The sequence below is a fragment of the Peromyscus californicus genome, unplaced genomic scaffold, assembly GCF_007827085.1.
Source record: "Peromyscus californicus insignis strain IS unplaced genomic scaffold, ASM782708v3 Scaffold_5__1_contigs__length_169319896, whole genome shotgun sequence".
Classification (NCBI taxonomy): domain Eukaryota; kingdom Metazoa; phylum Chordata; class Mammalia; order Rodentia; family Cricetidae; genus Peromyscus; species Peromyscus californicus.
The window spans coordinates 129,239,547-129,264,342 of record NW_026294573.1 but is presented as its reverse complement, the minus strand read 5'-3'; the positions used below and the strand labels follow the sequence as shown (position 1 = coordinate 129,264,342).

The following is a 24,796-nucleotide window of genomic DNA, read 5'->3' as shown; positions in this document are numbered from 1 at the left end:
ACTCACAGTGCACAAAGTAAGCTTTTATTTCTTAAAACACAGACAGACACACAGATGCGCGCGCACACACACACAGTTATGCACACACATAAACAAAGAAAATGATACCTGACTACTGATGTCTGAAAGATACATAAGAATTAACCAGACAAAAAAAAAAAAAGAAAAAAAAAAAAAAAGAATTAACCAGACAATAAATCAATAAGGGAGAATGCTCCAGACGAACATGAAGACCCTAAAGAGTTAGTCTGGTCAAGAAGCAAGAGTCCTGCAGCACAGAGAAGGAATGTTCTCATTCATGCTCATCTTCTCTCTTCTCTTCTCCTCTCCTCTCCTGTCCTCCCCACCCCCCCCTCTCTCTCTCTCTCTCTCTCACACACACACACACACACACACACACACACACACACTTGATAAAATATGGAAGCTGGTAGAAACAAGAAGTGAGGTCTGTGTTTCAGACTCTGGCCAGAATAACCAAATGGAACATTTAGTTTGAAAAGGAGCACAGAGTATCAGGAAGATTTCAATTAAAATAAATGAGATTGAATATGAACATTCTCGTTTTAGAGGATTTTTGTGTATATGATGCATATGTATGTATTATGTAAGCCAGAGGAAATGCCTGGTGTTTTCTATCACTCTCCACCTTAAGCTTAACTGAATCTGGTGTTAATTCAACTAGACAGGCTGCTCAGTTTCCCAAGACCCTCTTGTTTCCACCTCTCCAGTTGGGGGTGGGGGGCTACAGAAGCATGCACCTTGCAGTTTTCCACATGGGCCCTGGGGATCTGAATGCAGGGCCTCCTGCTTGCTCAGCAGGCACTTGACCAACAGAGTCATCTCCCAAGCCCAGGATTTCAATTTAGAACATACTCTGACCAAGGCGTTCAAGTGACTCAGGCGGCAGTGTGTGTAAGCAGACACTGTCAGTCTGCAGAGTTTGCAAGAGGGCTCTGGACCGAAGACGTGAAGACTTGACGGAAACCAGAGCCACTGCCCCAAGAAGAGGTCTGAGGCCAACCACGGGGCCCTGTGCACCTCATGGGTTGAGGAAGATCTTGAACAGTTCACACAGCAGAGTAAAGAGAAGGGCCCAGAAATAGAGCAGGGCAGTTACAAGGGAAGTGTGAGCTCCAAGAGAAGCCGAGACACTGAACTGGCTAGAAGAGGAAGCTGAGGAACACATCTGTTAATGTTTCACTACCAACTGGAAGTGAGAAAAATAAAAGAGAGCAGGTAGTTGTGCAGGCAGAGGCGCACATAGGCCCTGGCAAAGCACTAGGGTCCAGGACATCCGTGGAGACAGACCTTTTCCACAGCAACAAGAAGATGAGGTAGGTGCAGCTCAGGCTAAGATCACAGCAGGCAGTAGGAAGCTCCCCCACCCCCCCACTCACACAGTAGTAATAGCCCAGTAAAGCAGAAGGAAAGATCATCTGCCCTAAGAGGTGGGCGGGGTCAACACAAACATTCCAAAAAGCTTAAAGAAACAGAAACATTTACTTTGGTGTGTTTTGTTTTTGTGGTGCTGGAGATCGAAGCCAGGACCCCTACAACATACTAAACAGTTATCCCACTGAAGTATACCTTTAGCTTACATCATTCTAATGAAGAGAGCAAACTACAACATGCCCAGGTTTCTGCTGGAGCTGTATTCAGTCAATGCAACTATCTACACAACATTCCTTGGTTAACAAGTGGGTCTGGCTGCCCTTCTCTGTTCTTAGTAAAAACTGAGGAGATGGACTGCACATCACAAAGTGTGACACGTGTAGTTATCAGGACAAGGACTAGAGGGTTGCCCCCAGTGATGGAAAAGCTGAGCACCAGTGCATTAATTAAATCCCACAGAAACACCATGAAAGACAAAAGCCACAGGAATCTGGAAGCTGAGAGAGAAGGTTTGGGATAGTGAGCAGGCAGCAGGGAGCATCAGCTGAATGGAGAGACGGGAACTTGGCCAGCAGTGGTGAGTGCAGAGGAGGCCTGCAACCACCACACTGCAGCTTGCACTGCACGCTTGCACTGCACGTGCCCAACCTGACACTTTCTTCAGCACTGTTCAGCTGCCCAGGGCACGGCAGCTGGACTTATCTAGTGTTGCGATTTCTGACGGTGAGCTCATCGAAAGGATGGAGCCTGCAGGGATGAACACTAACCAGACCCAGGCAAACAAGGACAGAGGTACCCACTGAGCTGCGAGTGGGGGATGGGGGTGTGGGGGGGGGAGAGCGGGGCGGGCGGGGGCGGGCCAGGCACTAGCAGAGGCACCTACTGGCCACACAGTTCAAGTTGAAGGTAGAAAACAGCCTCCAAAGAATCTCTGGAAAAGGAACTGAAACGTTCATGTTTCTCACCGGTTTGTGAATTTGCTGACATGTTAACATAATATTGGTAACACCAGCAAACTGAGTTCCCTGATCTGAAACAATGGGCAAAGCTCATAATTATCTCAAGGAGGTGTCAGCAAATTCTCAAAAAAAGGAGAAATCTATTATTACTTGATCATTTTGTGTGTATGGGTGTTTTGCCTGCATGTATGTCTGTGTACCACATGCCTACAGTACTCTTGGAAGCCAGAAAGGGCGTTGAATCACCTGGATTTGAAGTTACAGATGGTTATGACCTGCCATGTGGGTGCCGTGGATCAAACTAAGGTCTTCTGGAAAAACACCAGCTCTCTTAACTGCTGGGCTATTGCTCCAGCCCCTTAAAATGTCCTTAATAAAGAAAACACCTTAAACATTTACAAAGTCTTAAACCCCAACAAAGCTTATGAGTTGAGTGATTTGTGTTGTAAGTTCAGGGAAATGTTTGTATTATTTAGCAACAAAAATTTATATTTCTAAGGTTGGGTGTGGTGGCATAGTCCTATAATCCCAGCACTTGGGAGGCGGAGGCAGGTGGATTGCCGCTAGTTTGAGGTTAGTCTGCACAACACAGACTTTGCCTGAAAACAAAACAAAACAAACAGTAGCAACAAAATACAAGAAACAAAACACCTGGACATGGCACACATTTCTAATCTCAGCACTCTGGAGGCTGAGGCAGGAGCATTAGAGTTTGACTTAAGTAGTAAAACTCTTCTAAAAAAAATAAACTGACAAAAAAAATCAAAGTAGTTAAAAATATACTATAGAACACCTCATAAGAAGAAGATGGGTAGGGGAATCTGTCACGATGGAAATCAGCAAACAGTAGAGGACGGAAGCTGGGTACCGGTTACCAAGGTCACAAGCAGCAGAGGACGGAAGCTGGGTACCGGTTACTAAGGTCCCAAGCAGGGGAGGACGGAAGCTGGGTACCGGTTACTAAGGTCACAAGCAGCAGAGGACAGGAGCTGGGTACCGGTTACCAAGGTCACAAGCAGCAGGGGACAGGAGCTGGGTACCGGTTACCAAGGTCAAATGAAAACACAACTATAGTAAAGTAAATAAACACCCCTGGAAACTGGGGACAAGGATGCTCCCTCCCCCTCAACTCTATAGTAACAACTATTTCAATAAATACCAAATAAGGATTTGTCTCCAAATTTTAAATAAGTTTATCAACTGATACTCAGAAATGCAATACATACAAAGTCTTCTTTGGCACCAAGTCGATTCTGCCTGTTTTTTTCTAGGAGTTCTTCCAGAATGGACCAGGCCGTGAGGCTCACGCCTGGCCTCAAGTTCAGGGGTTTATGAAGAATATTATCATACATTTCAGCAACATCCCGGCAGTAAAAAGGAGGCTGGGGGAAAAAAAAAGCAAAACAAAACAACAGGTTAGTGAATTATGTGACAGGGTTTAAAACATGTTGGACTGCCATGTGAGGTGGCCTACGCCTTTAATCCCAGCACCTGGAAAGCAGGGGCCGGTGGGTCCCTGTGAGTTTCAGCAAGGTCTATATGGTGAATTTCAGGACAGCCAGGACCAAGAGCTGGCCTTGGCCTTGGTCTTCAGAGAGCAGGTGGGTACGGACAGTTGCAGAAACTCATGGCCTCTTGGGGGATGCACACATCGGTAGGTAGTCTGTGGCAAAGAGATTCTAGAGCTCTAAGGCACTATCAAGCTTAACACATACTTGAACCAGGGTCAGTTTTTCAGTAACTCTTTGTGGACTGCTTTTCAGTCACATACTTGTAACACTGTGTTTTACAGAAAACAATGACTGGCCATATCATAATGTGGTGGTTGGAATAAGAATTAACCCCCAGAGTCTCATATATTTGAATGCTTAGTCATCAGGGAGTGGTACTATTTGAGAAGGATTAGAAGGATTAGGAGGTGTGGCCTTGGTGGAGGAAGTGTGTCTGTCACTAGGGGTGGGCTTTGAGATTTCTAAAGCCCTTGGCAGGTCCAGTGTGTCTTTAACAGTGGATCAGGATATACATCCCAGCTATTGCTCCAATGCTGTATTTCCCACCATGACAATAATGACTAAGCTTCTGAAACTCAACAAGTCCCTGTTGTAGAAAATTATTTTAAGGTGTGCTATTTTTGTTTATGTTGCATTTGTTTAACTCTGTGAAGCTGTGTTACTGTGCCTGTGTAAAACACCTGATGGTCTAATAAAGAACCAGCCAATAGCAAGGCAGGAGAAAGGATAGGCAGGGCTGGCAGGCAGAGAGAAGATCCAGAAGGAGAAATCTGGGAGGAGAAAGAAAGGAGCAGCCACAGAAGGAGGAGGACCCAGGGGCCAGCCACCCAGCTACACAGTAAGCCACAGCAAGAGTAAGATTTACAAAAGTAAGGGAACGGGAAAAGCCCAGAGGCAAAAGGTAGATGGGATGAGTTAAGTTAAGGAAAGCTGGCAAGAAACAAGCCAAGCTAAGGCCAGGCATCTGTAATTAAGAATAAGCCTCCATGGTGTGATTTATTTGGGAGCTGGGTGGCAGGTCCCCAAATGAGCAAAAACACCACCAAGTCCCAATTAAATGCTTCCTTTTGTAAGAGTTGTCTTGGTCATGGCGTCTCTTCACAGTCTAAGAACAGTGACTAAGACACAGAGGTATGATGGATGATAGAGTCATTGGAAATGGGCATTCCAGACAGACCAAGTGATTTAAGATTTGAGAATAAAGTCATCCAAAAGGTAGATAGGGACCTGAAGATAGTGTTCCTTCATAAGTACATGTGATGATTACAGTATTGGGAGAATGCCTTACAGCTAATTATCTAGCTGAAAGTTTTGAAATAAAAATAATATTTAAAGTTAAAGGAGTTTTATAGCCCTGTCAGTTTTCTTTTTTTATAAGAAAGAAAAAAATTTTGCCTTTTAAAATATAACCTTATTTTATACTTCCAAGCCCTTCAAAGAAATACAAAGGATTCTGACATATCTAGATGACAATTCGTACCGAAATAAAGTGAAGGTATTAAGTGGTTATCTGACATCCATTGTCACTAGCATTGCTTAAAAAAGGAGCTTTTAACAAGCCATCCACGGTTGAGGGAAGGACAGTGTTTGTCTGTGTCTGTCTATTATTCTTTGGAATCTAAAATATGCTGAACTTCAGAGTCTCTTTCTCTCCCTAGCTGATGACGGTGCATTTAGCACCAGCTCTGGCTGTCACCTCAGAGGTCACTGCGTGGAGCTGCTGTATACTTAGAGGACCACAACAATTATCTAGAAAGCAACCCCAAATCCTTCAAAGGGGCCAAAGGAGAGCAAACTTCAGAGGCTGGGGAGACGGCTCAGTCACCAAAGGGCTTGCTGTCCAAGCATGAGAACCTGAGTTCAGATCTTCAGGACCCACATAAAATGCCAGGAATGTCTGTAACCCCAGTACTGCAAGCTCTGGTCTCTACACACACACGCACACGCACACGCACACGCACACGCCCCACACATAAAAGGAAAACAAGTATACTGTTATGAAGCTATGTAAACTAAGGAGCCTACATAGGTTGCCCTGTGTTGGAGTGATATCTCAGTGTACTAATAAAACTTCCATTTCACCAATAGCTTTGGCTGGCCTTCAGTGTCTTAGTGAAAACTGTGGAATTCAACTGCACAGTAAACATAATTTTTTTTTCAGTGAATTCTTTAAGCCATGATGTTTTCAGAAGGGAAATCGGTGGTACCCAGTGATAGGAAAGCTGGAAATGCAAGCAGGAATTCAATCCCATAAAAACAGAATGAAAGGCAATACCCCAGAGGCATTATCTTTTCAGACATAATAGTAATACGTTAATAACTGAAAACTAAGCCGGGCGGTTGTGGCGCACGCCTTTAATCCCAGCCCTTGGGACTGCTTTGCTAGTACCATGTCATCTAAGCATCTCTGGGACGATGTAATGAGATTATTATTATATTATCAATAGTGCAATGGAATAATAAAGGACAGAAATACCTACCAGTCCGTACAGCATTTCATAGAGAACAGCTCCCAGGCACCACCAATCCACAGTGTTGTCATAGGGCTGTTTTCTAATCACTTCAGGAGCAAGATACTACAGAAAAAAATAAAAACATTACAGCAACTCCGTGAACAGAAGACAATTTAGGAACAGATAAAGTGAACCAATTTTAGGTACTACTACGAATACTAAAGGCAGATTATCTAGATTTTCAATGAGTTGTATACTCTCATTCTGCCACAGTGTTTTTTGTTTTGTCTTGTTTTTTGGAGTTTTTTTTTTACATCAACTGGTACACTTCAGAATACAAGTACACACCACTTATCCAGAGATTAAGGCCATAAAGAAAAAAACGGAAACGCAAGATCATAATGCTGAGTATGTCTTGGGAGAAAGTCTTCCATCAGCTTTATTATTTCAGAATTTAGATGGGAAAGGCAGTACATGCCTGTTATTCTAGAATTTGAGAAGGAAGACATGAGGATTGGGACCTGGAGGTCAGCCCTGTCTCAAAAAAAAAAAATCCATCTGATCATTATTTAAAATGTTTCCACTTACAGGCCAAGTTCATCTGTTCCTACAGTCTCACTGCACTACTAAAGGTGGCCTTGAATTTTTGAGCTCAGAGGTGCTTCCTGTCACCATGCTCAGGTTAAAAAAAGAGTTCTTAATTTGGCAATTACCCATATGCCCTTCATACTGAGAATTATTACTAAGAATTACAGTAGCTGATTCCCAAGCAAATTTAGAAAGCTTAAATTATTTTAATTTGTAAAAAAAACCTCATCATAAATTCATACACATTAATTGTACATATTAATGAGGGTTATATGACATTTCCATACATGTATACACACATGTATACAGAAAGATTTAAAACAAACTATAAGGATTACTATTAAAAATAAAATACACATTATCTCCTTAAAACATGATTAGAGAATGGGATATGTTCTGGTAAATACTCTATGAGTTTCTTTCTTACAGTTACAAAATGTTTTTCCATATCTGCTAAGCTCATTTAAAAACTATCTTTAAATTTATTTAGTTTTTATGTATGTGTATTTACCTGCACCTATGTATGTGCACCACATGCATGCAGTGCCCTCAGAGGCCAGAAGAGGGTGTGTGATCCTCTGGGACTGAAGTTAGGGATGGTTGTGAACCACACCGTGTATCCTGGGAACTGAACTCCAAGCTTGAGTTCACAAGAGCAGCTAGTGGTCTTAATTGCTGAGCTATATCCAGCCCTGATACAGCTCATTTGAAAACACAGCTTTAATAATATTTACATGTTCAATACTCTTTTATATGTTCAATACTCATTTACATGTTCAATACTCATTTACATGTTCAATACTCATTTACATGTTCAATACTTATTTACATGTTCAATACTCTTCAAAGCGCACAGCTCAATGTTGTCAGCACATTCACAGAGCAGTGCAACTATCTCCACCCTGGACTTTAGCACATTTTCACTTATTTGAATTCTTTTTAGAAAGATTAGAAATATAATTAAGTGTTTAAAGACATTCAAGGCATCCTTTTAATACTAAAAAAATGTAAGCCTGTTATCTTTGTTAGATTATTCAAAAGGGTCTTGTGGCATTTCACAACCATAATGAGAAATTCCACTATACACTCTAAATCCCCAGAAAGCTGGAAGTCCTAATAAATTTTATTTCACCTCTTCTGTATGTGTAGTGTGTGACTCGTATTACATTTTATAAGTTATATCAATGGTCAGACATAGTGCTTACCTCTGGTGTCCCACAAAAGGTTGTGGTGGTGTCAGAAATAGCAATTCCTTCTTTGCAAAGCCCAAAATCTGTTAAGACAACATGCCCCTGACAAACACAGGGCCGTGAGATAAAGCAATGCATAGACACGAACTACTAGCAAGCTTTAAACTGTCACAACTTTTTATTTTATGTGTGTGTATGCATGCCCCGGTGAGTGTATGTACACTAATGAAGGCAGGTGCCCGAGAATACTAGATGGCATCAGGCCCTCAGTAACTAGAGATACAGGTGGTTGTGAGCAACCTGATATGGATCCTGGGAACCAGACCTGGGTCCTCTGTAAGACGAGCAAGTGCTCCTAACCACTGCTCCATCCCTCCTAGCCCCTTAACCTTTTTTTAAACATTTATTTATTGTGTGTGTGTGAGTTTGTGTGCAACAGATAGAAAAAGAGAGACAGAGAAGTGTGTGTGTGTGAGTCAGTGAGAGAGAGAGAGAGAGAGAGAGAGAGAGAGAGAACCACGTGCATGTGCAGGTCAGGAGACCACTTTCCAGGGCTGGTTCTCTCTCTCCACCGTGGGTCCTGGAGACGGAACTCGAGCGTCTGTGGACTCTGTGGCAAGTGTCCTTCCCCCACTGTGTAATCTTGCCAGCCTGTTATTTTTAGTTTTTTGAGACAGAGTCTCACAGAGCCCAGCGGGCCTTAAGCTTATCATGCAGTGGAGGAGATCAGGAACTACTGATCCTCCTGCCTCCACCTCCCAAGTGCTGGGACTACAGGCATGTGCAACTGTGCCTATTTTTTTTTTTTTCAGTAAGGTGAATCCAGGGCTTCCCGCATGCTAGGCAATCACTCTATCCACTGAGTTATATCCCTGAGCCCGAACTGATCACTTTGAAACGCTTTTTATTTTAAAATAACTAAATAAAATTGCAAAAAGCGGTAGAGAGTATAACCTCACCCAGCGTACACCAAAGCTGACATTTTATTTCATAGGTCAAGGAAGAGACTGTCATCAGTACAAAACTCCTAATTATAATACTGACCTTATCTGGTGTCGCTATTTTGAATATGCATAATCCTGTGTGTACGTGTGTGCGTGTGCATGTGTGTGTGCAGTGCTGTGCAATATACGTGGACTGCTGTAGCTCTCACCAGTCAAGATAGGGAACTACTTCATCACAAGGGGCCCTCCATGCGAGTCCTTTATCTTTGTGGGCTCTCTTCTTTCAACCTTGTCCCCTTATAAACACAAACAGGACTCCCCGAAGCCTAATGTCACCTCAAGAATACTACAGAAATGCAGTCATACAGTAAGGAACCCCTAAGATGTTTCTCCTATCATGCATAACAGTAAAAACAAAAAAGAAAAACTACAAGGTTTTTAAGAAGATAACACTTACCATTGAATCCAAAAGAATATTTTCTGGCTTCAAGTCTCTATATCAAAGTAAAAAAAGAGAAAAGTCTGAGTGTTGCCTGAAATACAGCATTTGAGAGGTATTTCCCATGTAACGTAAACACAGGATTCACCTGTACACTATTTTGATGGAGTGCAGGTAACCCAAGGCGCTGGCGATTTCAGCAGCGTAGAACCTCGCTCTGTGTTCAGGAAAAGACCGCTCTCTTTGTAAGTGGAAAAACAGCTGCAAAGGCAGAGAGAAGCCGTCAGCGTTGGGCCCACGTGGCACCACACAGAAGCAGGTTCTGATACTCTGAGCATGCGGTGTGAAGGTACAGGAAAGCTCAGGGCTGTCCTGCCCCTACCCCTGCCCCTACCGCTCATCCTCGGCCGCTTTCCCCCACGCGATGTCTGTCTTCACTCGTGCACCTTTGATCGCCCTTACCGACGTCTCACTCCCCATTACTCCTCTCGGTCCTCAATGTGGCAGCACCCACACCATTCCAGATAACCACTTTAGAAAAGATTACTAAGGAAAACCTACAATTTTGATGTTGCCATGTAATTAGCATACGAGGCCTCTGTGGGTGGCTTGGTTCATCAAAAGCACTATGCTGAGGTCATTATATACTTGTATTATTTAATTTCCCCAATAGCCTTGAGGTAGGAAATCAATGAGGAAGCTACCTCAGAGAGGCTGATCTGCCCAGCATTGCATAACTTATTTTTTGATACTCCACTTAGCTCTAATGAAGAAATTAAGCAGCACACAAAAACTCCATATATCCCATGTCAAGATTTTAATCATGACTATCAGGGAGACAAGGTTGGCAAGAACAATAGGGGAGTTGGGCACAGTGGTGCATGCCTATCACCCAGCATCGGGGGGCTGAGGAGGAAGGGTTGAGCTTGAGGCCTACAGCCTAGGCTATGTAGTGAGACTCTAAACAACAAACAAATGAAGAGCCAGGTATGGTGGCACATGCCTCTAAACCCAGCATTCAGGAGGTTGAGGCAGAGACTGACACGAGTTTAAGGCCAGCCAGAGGTACCTAGGGAGTGTCAAGTCTGAAAGAACTACATACACAGTAAGGCCTTGTCTCAAAACAATGAAAACAGGACAATGCCCCTAAAAGAGAAAAATCAACAACGGAGAACACAGGATGAGACCACACTCCACCTCTACCCTGTCTTTACTTCCAGCCTACCCACTGCCAGCCACATTTAACAACCCCTACACCCACCAGCAGCTTCGACAGCACTTCATCCCCCACTTCCAATTATCCTGGCAAAGCTCATCTTGGAGATGACAAGCCTGCCTCCTTCCACTTTCGATGCTCAGGTCTGCACAAGCGCTGTGTGAAAAGGATCCTAAAGCACCATGAAGACAGCAGACACAGGAGGAACGCGGTCCCTCATCCACTTAGATGTCTCCCACCAACATTTCAAAGACAGAGAGCCAGGGAAGAGAGAGGTTTGTGACTAAGATGTCTACCTTCAATCTGAAGTGGAACACAGTAACACCAGCCAAGTTATCGTCTCTGAATTCAACTTTCTTTATCGACTATGCCTCGTTTTATATTTCATTCTCTTTTATGTTACCTCTATTCTATAGTTAACTGAAGTACCATAACACTGAAAGTCTTTTTCTCTTTGCTGAGATGGAGGGATAGATGGTTCCTTTGTAAAGATAGACTTTACAAAAGAAGAGACTCTGTAATTAAAACAATCTTTTTTTTTTTCTTTAAAAAAAAATCCTTTCTCGCTGGGCAGTGGTGGTGTGGTGGCGCACGCCTTTAATCCCAGCACTCTCGAGGCAGAGGCAGGCGGATCTCTCTGAGTTCTAGGCCAATATGGTCTACAAGTGAGTTCCAGGACAGCCAGGGTTTCTCTGTAGAAACACTGTTTGGAAAAACAACAACAACAACATCCTTTCTCTGAGACAGGTCTTGCGGACTCTTTAACATCCCGAAATACAGTAAGCAGCAGCAGGTAGATGGCACACACGAGACGTGCCCACACTGGCTTCACTATGGGAGGGGTCACCTCACTGATTAACAGTTTGCTCACTTTAGAAAATAAGGTGTTGGGCTACCTACCATTCACAGGCAATGGTTGAAACAATCATTATCTAAATTACACACCATGCTTTATGCTAACATTTCAGTTTCCATTCTTGTGATACAGCTTTGATGACAAAACCACACACGGCGCCTGTAACTTCTCTACGTCCTGCACGGCATGTGGTCTGCTGAACACTGTTTTGACTCTACAAACAGCTGTTGATAAAGTACTGTCAGCTCAAAATTTATACAACAACCTGTTGGATTTCGTGCTCTTTTTTTTTTTCCTCTAGCCATTGTCTGTATTACACAGCTAATTATAAAACTCACCTCCCCTCCATTAACAAAATCCAGAACAAAATAAAGCTTTTCAGTTGTTTGGAAAGAATAGTGCAATCCAACCAAAAACGGATGTTTCACATTTTTCAAGAGCACATTGCGTTCAGCCATAATATGCTTTTGCTGGAAAAAAGGCAAAAAATAGATTTGTATTATTTATCAGAAAACAATGGCTAACAAAGAAAACAGGTTCAGGAAGAACAAGAGCTAATTTATTTTACCTCTTTTCTGTTGAGAACTATTTTTTTCTGTAGCACTTTGACAGCATAGAATTTTCCATCCAGTTTCCGCTTTGCAAGAAGAACCTGTTAGGAAGATTACAAACACCTGGAGAGTTAGTCTGTATGGGTAGTCCCTTGGCAATACATACTACTTCTTAAAGTCTCTAAAATCAAGTCCACAGGGACCTGTATTTTATTTTGAAGACAGAACACTGCTGAGTTTACTTCTGTAATTCTACTTTTTCTTAGATAATTTTAAGACAAAAGGGGTACTGATTATTTGAATAGCTAGAGATAATTTACTTGTTACTTAATGAATTGGTAATGAGATTTTGACTAAATTAGTCATCCAACTACACATTCATCAAGGACTCTCTGTACGTGACAGCCCAGAGCCTTGAAGAGTCTGCTTAGAAAACACTGAAGTAGGGCTGTCGAAAGGGCATTGGGTAAAGGTGACTGCTCCCTGGCCTGATGACAAGTTCGATTCCTGGGATCCACGAGGTAGGAAAGAACCCACTCCACAAGTTGCTTTCTAATTTCTATGCACACACACTGATACACACAAGTAAGTAAGTAAATAAAAAGGAAATACTGAAGCCATAAACTTCCTGGCTTACATAAGGGTGGGGGAGAAAATGATTTTTTTTTCAGTGAACAAAACGCCTGTTACTTTATGCAGGCTTCTCTTACAGGCTCTGAATTCACAGGCGTTCAGAGGAAGAGGCAACATGGACTGTTATGTTTTTATAATGGTCTGGCTTGTATGTATACATTAGAAAACAGGATATTGTATCAGAAAAGGGAGACATATTCAAGGTCATGCTACACGTAACAGTGTTTTGGTCAATGACTGACATGGATACAACTGTATACATTGCACAGCCTAGATACACAGTAGGTTGTAATATCCAAGTTTGTGTGAGTACACTTTGTGATGTCCCCAAAGTGGTGAAACTGCTTATGAATGCATTTATTCAAGCACATTTCCATTAAATGATACATGACTATAACTGTAAGGTACTTGAGACCACCATCAATTAAGCTCTATAATTACTAAAAGACATGCTGTCCCAAGGCATTCTGAGACAACCTAACACATCAACCAGTGACACTGGTGTGGCTTACTTCTACAACCTCCACTGTCTTCTGGCCCAGACATACAATCTCAGTCTAAACCTGAGAAAAACACCAGAGCAGCCCAACAGAGGGGCTTCCTACACCACACATGATCGATCACTAGACCTCAAACGGTCAGGATCATCAAACGCAAAGGGAAGTCTAGGAACTGTGACAGCCAAGAAGAATCCAAGCAGACATGAAACCTAAGAGTCAAGTGGTAGCTGGATGGGAAAAGAGAAAGTAAAAGCTACAAAATCGGAGTAAACAATGCACACGTGTTAATACACCAACAGTGGTCTGTTGTGATCCATGTACCACAGTACACGAAATAAGTCGACTGATTAAAATGTTCGGAACTCTGGCCGGGCGGTGGTGGTGCACGCCTTTAATCCCAGCACTTGGGAGGCAGAGCCAGGCGGATCTCTGTGAGTTCAAGGCCAGCCAGGGCTACAGAGTGAGTTCCAGGAAAGGCGCAAAGCTACACAGAGAAACCCTGTCTTGAAAAATAAATAAAGAAATGAATAAATAAAATGTTTGGAACTCGTAAAGACAGAATCCAGAAACCTTAGGATGAAATGTCCTCTACAAACTGCCTTTTTGTCTCCTCTCATCCTTACATTCTCTACAGCGCTGGGCTAAGCAACGTTCTTCCTTCCTTAGCTTTTTCCCCCTTTCTTGGTAACCCCCACCCCTCTGACCCTCCTTTCTCTGATACATGGACTGACTCATCTCAATGCATTCTTAGAGCATACATCGAAGGCTACAGCACTCAGAAGGCTCTGATTTCCCTCAACAGTATTTTCTGTCTTTAGTATACCGGAGAATTTGACAACAGATGAAAATTTAAGAAGCCAATCAGCAAATGGAAATTGAACCAAAACCAAACACTGGAGAGAGGTGACATGTACATTGGACTGCCACACACAAGTTTAGTTTATTTGCACACTTTACTATTTTTCAAACAGGCGATGGCCCTGCATTCATGCTCGCCTTGCTTTCTTTTCGTGTGTTAGGCTTTTATTTTATTGAAACTTGTGGGTTTGTACTGCTTTACAAAATTTTAAATTATTATTAAACAGAGCTTGCATTATATATATATATAGTTTTGTTTTTTTCGAGACAGGGTTTCTCTGTGTAGCTCTGCACTTTTCCTGGAACTCACTCTGTAGTCCTGGCTGGCCTTGAACTCACAGAGATCCGCCTGGCTCTGCCTCCCGAGTGCTGGGATTAAAGGTGTGTGCCACCACTGCTTGCATATATTAATACACAAATCTTGGTAAGATTTTATAAAGTGAGCAGACCTATAGACACTATGTAGGTAAAATAAAAACCCCTGAAGCCCCATCATTGTCGTGACTTGACCCGACTCCTCCTCTAAGGTGACTATCCCACTGTCCTAATGTGCAAAAACTAGTAAGTTCTGCTTTTAAAAGTTATGTAATTAAAATTATACAGATAAAGTACCTTTTTCATTTCTTTTACTCTAAACTATAATACTTAGAGCACATGGAATCAATTTCGTGCTCTATGCTATCACATAGAACATTGTATTACAATGCATATGCTCTCCTGATAAATTACTTATGAATAATGATGCTTTGAGCATGCTTGTACATGCCTTTCTTAGTGCGTTCGTGTTCTTGCTCAGTGTGTCACAGGTTGTAAATACACCCGGCATCAATGACTAACAACAGTCATTTGGTGTTTCAACAGCTCAAAAAGAAACACCAAAGAACAAATGTAAACAAACCAGGTATAAAATTATATATAGGACATTATAAAATGTTGAGAAAGATTTTAAATGTTCATTTATTGAAAAGGTTATACCATGTGAATAGATTATGACACTTAGTATCATAAAGACATTAATTCTCCCCCACCCAAACTCATCTCAGGTTTAATGTAATCCCAATTAAATTCCATCAAAATTTTGTAGTAACAGACATGATTCTAAAACTTATCCAGACATGGAAAGGGCTAAGAACATCTTCCTGAAGAAGGAATGGATCTGCGCTGCCTATCAGGCTGCAGCTGTCAAGACAGCATAGCATGAGGCCGGGAAAAGCAAGCAGAGCAGGGAAGAGGAAATAACAGTCCAGCAACTGCAGCTCATAACCTCTAAATCCAGATTTGTTCGTACGGGAACGCAAGACAGATGCTGGAAGTGGTCCTGAAGGTCGGTATGTGTTGTTGGGTGAAGTGTTTCAATAAACTGTAGTATCAGCCACACACCCACAAGGAAAAGATGAATAGTTATCTTACACTTCATATTACATACAAGAACCAATTCCTGTGGATGCTAGGCATAAGCAGAGTTCAAAAACACCAGAACCCCAACATTTTTATTTTTGCTGTTTCTGAGACATCATGCTATGTTGTCCAGGCTGGCTTTGAACTCACAATCCCCCAACCTCAGCCTCCCAATTAGCTGGGATTATAAGCATGCACCAGCATATCCAGCTAATGGTTTGCTGTTGTTTTCAGTGGAGGGAGGGAGGGAGGAAGGGAGATTGATTTATCCAGGGTTGATTGGCACTAACTGCTTGATATCTGTCAACATGTGTGTGTGTGCGTGTGTTCATTTTTTTTTTGGGGGGGGGTGGGGTTTCGAGACAGGGTTTCTCTGTGTAGTTTTGGTGCCTGTCCTGGATCACACTTTATAGACCAAGGCTGGCCTTGAACTCACAGAGACCCGCCTGGCTCTGCTGGGATTAAAGGCGTGCACCACCACCACCACCACCACCGCCGCCCGGCAACATTTGTGTCTTTAATGGCAGACCACCTATAATATTCTGATAAACTGTAATTACTGGGAGTAGGATCCACCTCTAACTCTCACTGCTTGAGCACAATGCCCAGCATATACCAAGTGATCACTATGTATCTGATGAATAAACAAACACAAAGAGGATTAGCAGTGCGGTCAGTTTCTGCTCTCAAAGCAACTCAAAACTTAAAGATACTAAAAGCTACAAATATAAGAAAATATAATTAAATACATACATATTCATGCCTACTACAGATTTTAAAACTGCAAAAAGAATAAATATATTTAGTGATTCAGATAAATTCACCTCTGACACTTTTCCTATCAACCTTGACCTTCTCAGCAGGGCTGGACACTGTCAAGTTCTGATGGGTCCTACGCCCTGAGATTACACAGGTCTTTCACAGCTGTTCCTTTCTCTATGACTCACAGGAATGCTCACTTCAGTCTTTCTAGCCTCCATTTAAAAAGGATATCTTCAAGAAGGTTGTTCTTGAAAACAAGCCTGCTGCCCCATCTCTTCTTCACCCTACTCATTTCAACACAGCCCCATCACTATTCACATTTACCTGGCTGCATTTCTTAATAGACTACTTACCCGCAAAGGCTGCCAGCATCACTAAGCCAGGTTTCTCAACAGAACCCTGACACGCATTTGGTACACACCCAGTTATCAGTAAATACACACTGAACAAATGCACTTCGTCTTAGAATTTCAGCACACACCTTGTCTCCTTAAAAATTCTGTCAAGACTTGGCAGAGGAGGAGTATCAACTCCGTATCTTGCAAACAAAAAAAGCCCAATGACTCCCAATGACTCATGCACGTAAATCAGAAACTCATTAAGTGCTTAATCATGGAATGGGAACATTAAAAAACAAAACAACAAAAAACTTACCTTGCCAAAGCTGCCCTTTCCAATAACTTTTAAAAAATCAAAGTCAGTTGGTTTAGCACTGAAAGAAATTAATAAGGGCAAACAATGAGTCTTCTAGAAAGAAGATATAAACGTTTAAACATTTCCTGTACCTCATTAAGTTAACAAATTAATGTGGGGGACAAAATCCATAAGCAGGATTTCCCTAGCTTTTATACTGGTATATTGCCTTTATTAAGAGCAATAGGATCTCCTTCTCCATTAAATTATATAAGCCTCATTTAAGATCTAAGAGGTACTTCAATACTATTCCCTCTAAGAGAAAAAAAATGGGGACAAGCCTTTATACGCATTATAATATATAGATATGGATATATCTCATAAAGTAGTTTCTTTCTAAGATAGTTGTACTCATCACAAACATAACCACTGTTACTGGTGAAGAAATATAACTACATTAAGTTCAAGTAGTACTTGGTACTGGGCAATTCTGGAAAACAAGGTACTAGTTGCCAGCACCTAGTAAAGATGCCAAGAAAGCTTTCTGGTGGAGAGAAGCCTCCAGTGTTTCACCTCTAAGTCCCTTATTACGCGTGGAGATGAAAGCGTTCTCTGGACTATTCTCATGGATGGCAATGAAGGGAAGCCGGGAACAAAAGCCAGAGAGAAGAACATCGCTTTTTTATTTATTTTAGCCTAGCAGGAAAAACAGCACTGGCCGTGTACAGGCAAATGCATATGGTAGCAGGTAGGATGCTGAGGAGTGTTTCCTCCCAGACAGGCTGAATTCTTAAGCTGTGCTAGAGGGCTCATATTTTTTTTATATATATTTGAAATGTCAATTAATTGACCAATCAACCAATAAACCCAACCCAATCAAAAAGCAGGCTGATTTGATGAGCTCAGCAGCTCAGCAGGTAAAGGTGCTTGCCAGCACGCCTGATGACTTGAATTTGATCCCAGGGGATCACGTGGTACAAACAAGGAACTGACTCCTACAGGCTGGCTGTCCTTAGCCCTCCACACACATGCCATGCCACACACACCCACTCACACAAGAAGTAAACAAATGAAACATAAGGTTTACAGTCTGATCATACACATTTAACCTAACACTAGTCTAGGTTAAATATTATAGTAAATAGATAAAGATTAACAAGAATGCATTAACAAAATAAGCCAGACTTGGAAAGGCAAATGGCACACATTTTCTCTCATGTGCACAATTTAGATTTAAATACACAGAATCTCTCTCCTCTCTCACACACAGAGGATATAAAAACAAAAGGACGATGAAGGAGGCAGAGATCTGAAGGTAAGGGAAAGGTGAAATGACAAAATAAGTTTTCTTTCATATGTTGAACCAAGGTTTAACAATATGTACATAAACACATACAAGTGACATGTGAACAGAAGGACACGCGCGCACACACACAGACAGTTTAAAACAAAAAGCCCAGCCTTTTAGCAGGCTCTGCTAGAGACCTGAAGCACATGACATTCACTGTAACGATTGACATACTTCACCGGCCTCCAGTTAAAATGGTATCACTTCACATAAATGCACATTCTCAAGAAATAAGCACTTCTTAAAAGTTGAAATGAAGTAAACCTACTGAGGATTTCCAGTTGGTCCCAGGTTGATGTTCTGTGAGGTAGAATGTGGCTATGTAGTGAGGAGAAAAAAAATAGTATTCTCATTAGTGTCAAACACTATCAGTCAAGGGATGCTTCGATATAAAGTTAGATAACTGTACCACAGACGACAATATACATTAAAGAAATCTAAAGCCCTAATTCTTGAGATATAATCAATATAAGCAGTTACTTTTATTAGAAAAACTTTCAAGAGCAGTTACAAGAAAAAAGATAAGCCAGAAACAATACTCAGAGTTAAAAAATGGATGAAGTCAACGAAAACACACTTTAGTAGGAGGAATCATTTTTAGATTTACATAATGGTTACTCTGGCTAATTGCTTTTCAAATATTAAAGAAAACTTTTAAGCCAGGATGATGGAAATGATGACTAGGAACAGTAGATATTTTCGAGCGTGGTGTGGAGGCTGGAGACTGACTGTACCTTGGTCTATCACTCTCTATCTTATTTTTTAAAGACAGTCTCTCCCTGAGCCTGGAACTTGGCATTTCAGTCAGACTGGCTGGCCCATGAGCCCTGGGGATCTGTCTCCACCCCTGGTGCTGGAGCTACATGCCATAACTCAGCTTTCCTCTGTGTACCAGGAATCCAAACTCAGGTCCACCCACTGGCAGTTTGATTTCTCTCTCAGGCCCTGGTAAAATTATCTCTAAAGTAAATACATCAGGACTTTCTCTGATCCACAGAAGTATAGTAGTTCCAAAATTTTAGACCTAGTATATTAAAGACCAGGGTCAACTCAGCAGGGAATCCTTACTCACCTGCTACACCAAAAAACAATTTAACATCAAAAGACTCTAGTTCAGTAATAGCTTGAAACTCAACTCAAAATTCCACAGGGTGAATTTAGTGAGCCTGTCATAGGAGGCATTTGTTTACTGTCGAGGTACAAGGGATCAAACAGGGCCTCATTCTGGGCATGCATTCTGTCTCCGAGCTTCAAACCCATGCCATAATAGGCACTTTCATGAAAGCCAAGTGTAAGTGAAATTTACTTCCCATAAATCCACTTGGAAGCTCTTTATACACTCAGGAAATTAAATGACTTGTATGTGTGTTTAGTACAAACACGTTTACAAGAATATTCCATGTAAGCTTATCATATTTTTACAGAAATCGATTTCAGATTTATAATCTCTAGGAGACACAGTAGTTTATTAAAAAAAAAAAAGGCAAACACTCCTAGCCTTCAAAAGTTCTTAAGTAGGTTTGTTATTTGAAAACATTTAAAGCTAACTTTTAAGTCACAACCCTAATTTATTTCCTATCTAATACCTTGATATGAAAAACTTTTACGCAATAAACTTTCACTTCCCAGAGTAGAGAAATACATGAATCACAGCAGTGTAATGCAAGACTCATCAGTATGTAAATATCCTGGTTCATGGAATGAGATCTGCTGTGGTTTAATTTAACATGAGATTAAACTCAGGATTAAGTAATATAGTGTTTTACGGATTAAATAATACAGGGTTTTAGGGACTCTGATGATATAAATCTAAAATAAATTCATGTACTGATTCTTTTAGCTTATGTGCTATTTTACTGGCATCCTTCCTTAACAGGATTTTTCTTACATAGATGTAAAAAGACAAAGTGTGGATTAAACAACCTGGACAATTTATCCCTGATTTTCCTGCCCTGATTTATATTAATATATAGCTAATATTTACTACTTGGTAATGATTTTCCTAGAGGAGCATGTCCCTGAAATGGTGGAAATTGGTCAAATGTAAATTAGACAGTATTTCACTGTTCCTATTATGCTAAGAGATGATATCCAATCATTGTATTGATGGTAAGGTAAAATTTATTGACAACTAATTGAGATTCTAAGTTTCTTGATTTCCACTGACATATTTTTCTCCTTAAAATAGGAGTGAGGGGGCAGTGGAGAGATGGCTCAGGGGTTAAGAGCACAGGCTGCTCTTCCAGAGGACCTGGGTTTTATTTCCCAGGACCAACAGGTGGCTCGCCACCATCCCTGACTTCAGTTCCAGGGGAACAGACACCCTGTTTTGGACTCTGTAGATACTGCACACATGTGGTACACAGACATGCATCCAGGCAAAACACCCGTACATATAAAAAATAAAATGAAGTTAAGTCTTTAAAAATGAATAAATAAAATAAATAAGGGTTTGGGGGGCTGATGAAATGGCCCAGTAAGTACAGATGCTCCCTGCCAAGTCTGACAACCCGAGTTTGATCCCTGGGACTCACGGGACAGAAGGAGAGAACCCACTTCTCAAAGTTGTACATGCCATGGCACATACCCCACATACCCTAACAATACAATGAAGGGGTTTAGTTCTAGATGCCTATGAGAACTCTTCTAGCGATGAACTCGATCTGGTCATTTAGAAGTTCTTAGTAATTAGGCTGGTGAGACAGCTAAGCGGAGCAGGTGAGGACACTGGCCACCAAGCCTAATGAACTAAGTTTGGTTCCCCTGGGACCCATTTGGTGGAAGGAGAGAACCAACTCCCACAAGTTGTCCTGTGACCTCCACACCCATGCCCACACATACATGCATACATGCACACACGCACGCACAAATAAATAAATGCAATTTAAAAGTTCTTGATAAATGCATTTTCTTTGATAACCTAAACCCACAATATTTTTACATAGGTAGCAGACCAATGTGGAAAGTCATATTTACAAGGACTTCACTCCTTAAAATATTATTTGAAAAGCTTATCTTTAATTAAGAGGATCAGCCTACAATTGGAAAACATAGAAAGCACTAGGAGACAGGTGATTTTTAAGTATCCATATCCTTGCCAACAGATTATGTCAAATATTTATATATCATTTCATTTCACCTTTGTCTATCTTTTACAGATACTATACTTCAGTGTGAATATGCATAAAAATTTATGTACTGATTTCACATAATAGCATGCCAAAGCTTCCTTTAAAAATACGTATTAGGACAAGCATGCTTAAGTAAACACTGATTTTTCTGTGTGAAAGATTGTGTCATCTACGTAAGTTCCTAGGTGAGTAATTTCTATATTTGACATACACTGCTCAACTGCTCTCCAAGATTATATGGTGTTTGTACTTCTAATTACATCACATACAGTGCCCTGATTTACATTCTGTAATTTTCCTTTCTTCACAGCACCCAAAGGTGAATATTAAAAATAACTTCCCAAAAGAAGCTTGTTCTACTTAGTTTCAATATTAAGAACAACCTGCATTATGCTTTTTACTATAAAAACACAATTTCTATGTATTTTAGAGATAGTGATGGGGGCTGGGGAGATGGCTCAGTAGTTAAGGCACTTGCCACAAGCAATAGGACCAGAGTTTGGGTCCCCAGAACCCACGTAAATGCCAGGTGGGCATGGCGGCTCGCTGGTAATTCCAGCCTCAAAGGTGGAGACGGGGATCCCCAGAGCAAGCTGCCAGCAAGACAGCAAGATTAGCCATGCTGGTGAGGTATAGGCTTGACTCTCAGACCCTGCTACATTGAGTAAAATGCTAAGAGCACTACAGAAGATTCCCAGTATCAACCTCGGGCCTCCACACACGTGTACCTCCACACACATACGAATCACACAATACCACACACATATACAGGAAAAGAAAAAACAAAAACAAAAACAAAAACGGGAGAACAGTCAACAAATGGTGCAACACTGTTCCAAGGTATTCCGCAGTGTAGCCAGCCTAGCCCAGATACGGATACTTGGTTCTGAATCAACGCTGGTCTAACGTAAGACTGCGTCTCTTGCGTTTGCTACCCTGCTAACAAGCACAGCGGCCCGGCTACCTTCGGAGCACTTCTTTCATCTTCATCTTCCGATGGATCGGACTGGTGTCGGGGGCTGTCCATTTGAAGGAAGGCTCTGACGTCTGGACTGAAAACAAAGATGACCTCATTACTTTGACAGCATGGGTGCGGCTCGTCTCCCTTTTAACAGGAAACGGAAACCACCATATTAGCATTTGTAGCAAGAAAACTCCAAAAGGCATCACTCGTTATTATAACAGGCATAAAGAAGTTCCACTTCTAAAAGGAGGGAACCCAACAGGGAGCAGGGGAAGGTATCAACAGACTGTTCACAGGAGAGGAAGTCCAATGGCAACTGATAGTGAGATGCACTTCCCATTCATTAACTAGCAAAGTCAGAAGGACAGAATGATACCCAAAGCAGGAAGGGCCACGCTCAGGTGCTGCTGCTGGGATGGAGAACGAGGCAGTCTTCCTGAAAAGCAGTTTGGCAATACTCGAGAAACTGTGAATACATTTTTCCTGGACCCAGACATTCCCATTATAAACCATGCGGTAGGGGTGGAGTGGGGAGGGAACACGACACCCTATGTACAGGTCCGTTTAAGAACCAGGAGGCTTATTTTTCAGCCTTCTCTCTCCCATAATGAAAGGAGGCAAAGGGCCACCTGTCACCAGGAAGAGTAAGCCAACTCTGGTAACCGCCAATAGAGAGCACCGGTTGGCAGCCACGGATGACAAGCACTGGAACATCCCAGCGTGGAGTACAGCTGCCTGCCGCGCTCTGGCACCATGGTGAGCAGAGAGCTGGCCTCCCATGTGTTCACTACTACCCTCAGATGCAGGCAAGCCTTTCCAAAGACACAGGGATATACATTAGAGTAGATCTCCACATTAAAAATGAAACAGGACCACACTAGGCCCTCTGAATGTGGGTGACAGTTGTGTGGCTTGATCTGTTTGTGGGGCCCCTGGCAGTGGGAGCAGGACTTATCCCTGGTGCGTGAACCGTCTTTCTGGAGCCCATTCCCTAGGGTGGGACACCTCGCTCAGCCTTGATGCAGAGGGGGAGGGCCTTGGTCCTGTCTCAACTTGGTATGCCAGACTTTGTTGACTCCCCAAGGGAGGCCTTACCCTCTCTGAGGAGTGGATGGGGGGGGGGCAGAGAAGGGGAGTGAGGGGAAGCTGTGATTGATATGTAAAATGAAAAAAAATTAAAAAAAAATGAAATGGGTACAAAGACATAAGCTGGTGTGGGTGGTGGACTAAAATCAAAGCAGACTATTCACGGACTAATGAAAATCCCGATAAATGGTCAAATTGCTATCCTGATGTTCACACACATCTGTCTGTCTGTCTATCATCTATCTCTCTATCAATCAGGATTTTCATTAGTCCGTGGATGAGTTTCTCTGTGTAGGCCTGGACATCCTGGAACTTACTTTGTAAACCAGGCTGGCCTCAAACTCACAAGGATCTGCCTGCTTCTGCCTCCCAAGTGCTGGGGTTAAAAACATGCACTACCACCATCCAGCTCCATGAATGGTTTTAGTAACTCAATACAAATCATAATAAATAATATTTCTCAACTTAAGAAAAATAAAAAAATTACTTTTAAAAAGGAGGCCATTTGCAAATGTTAAATATCATTACTAATCATCCACTCTTAGGTTTACATGTGAAAACATAAGAATATGTGTAGCAGGAATCTTAGAAGGTCTTATTAATAAAAACAAACCTGGAGCTGGGTATTGGGGTGAATCCTGGAAGATCAGAGAAGCAGAGCAAGCCACAGCTTCCTCACCTTGACAGTTCCTCAGCTGATCCTGTTTCCTCAAACTGGAAGCTTTTGTGTCCTCATCCAAATAGATCTCAGTTGATGTGCTGCTTGAAAGCCTGAAGCTTAACCAGCTAAAAGCTTCTAGTTTCTGGTCCTCACGCCTTATATACCTTTCTGCTTTCTACCACCACTCCCTGGGATTAAAGGCTCACTTCTTGGGATTAAAGGCGTGTGTCACCATGCCTGGCTGTTTCCAATGTGGCCTTGAAATCGCAGAGATCTAGAAGGATTTCTACCTCTGGAATGCTAGGATTAAAGGTGTGAGTGCCGCTGGGCGGTGGTGGCGCACGCCTTTAATCCTAGCACTCGGAGGCAGAGGCAGGCGGATCTCTGTGAGTTCAAGGTCAGCCTGGGCTACAGAGTGAGTTCCAGGAAAGGCGCAAAGCTACACAGAGAAGCCTTGTCTCAAAAAACTCACAAAAAAAAAAATAAATAAATACAACTTTGCCAGGCGGTGGTGGCACACACCTTTAATCCCAGCACTTGTGAGGCAGAGCCAGGAGGATCTCTGTGAGTTCGAGGTCAGCCTGGGCTACAGAGTGAGTTCCAGAAAAGGTGCAAAGCTACACAGAGAAACCCTGTCTCGAAAAAAACAAACAAACAAACAAACAAAAAAACAAAAGCAAACAAGCAAAGAAGGTGTGAGTGCCACCATTTTCTAGCCTT

The 24,796-nt window shown here is 42.0% G+C and overlaps 1 protein-coding gene across 6 annotated transcripts in view; it reads right to left on the bottom strand.

The window, feature by feature from the left end:
• The window catches only part of Sgk3 (serum/glucocorticoid regulated kinase family member 3), a 120,680-nt gene that overhangs the window by 9,426 nt on the left and 86,458 nt on the right, over nucleotides 1-24,796 (bottom strand). For all 6 annotated transcript variants that reach the window (XM_052717606.1, XM_052717611.1, XM_052717610.1 and 3 more), the window contains exons 6-15: nucleotides 22,330-22,417; nucleotides 18,503-18,552; nucleotides 16,908-16,965; nucleotides 12,120-12,203; nucleotides 11,890-12,021; nucleotides 9,628-9,740; nucleotides 9,498-9,534; nucleotides 8,112-8,198; nucleotides 6,346-6,441; nucleotides 3,581-3,736 (exon numbers count right to left, since the gene is read on the bottom strand). In XM_052717606.1, the coding sequence (XP_052573566.1) occupies nucleotides 3,581-3,736; nucleotides 6,346-6,441; nucleotides 8,112-8,198; nucleotides 9,498-9,534; nucleotides 9,628-9,740; nucleotides 11,890-12,021; nucleotides 12,120-12,203; nucleotides 16,908-16,965; nucleotides 18,503-18,552; nucleotides 22,330-22,417 (901 nt within the window). The remainder of the gene's footprint in view (nucleotides 1-3,580; nucleotides 3,737-6,345; nucleotides 6,442-8,111; nucleotides 8,199-9,497; nucleotides 9,535-9,627; nucleotides 9,741-11,889; nucleotides 12,022-12,119; nucleotides 12,204-16,907; nucleotides 16,966-18,502; nucleotides 18,553-22,329; nucleotides 22,418-24,796) is intronic.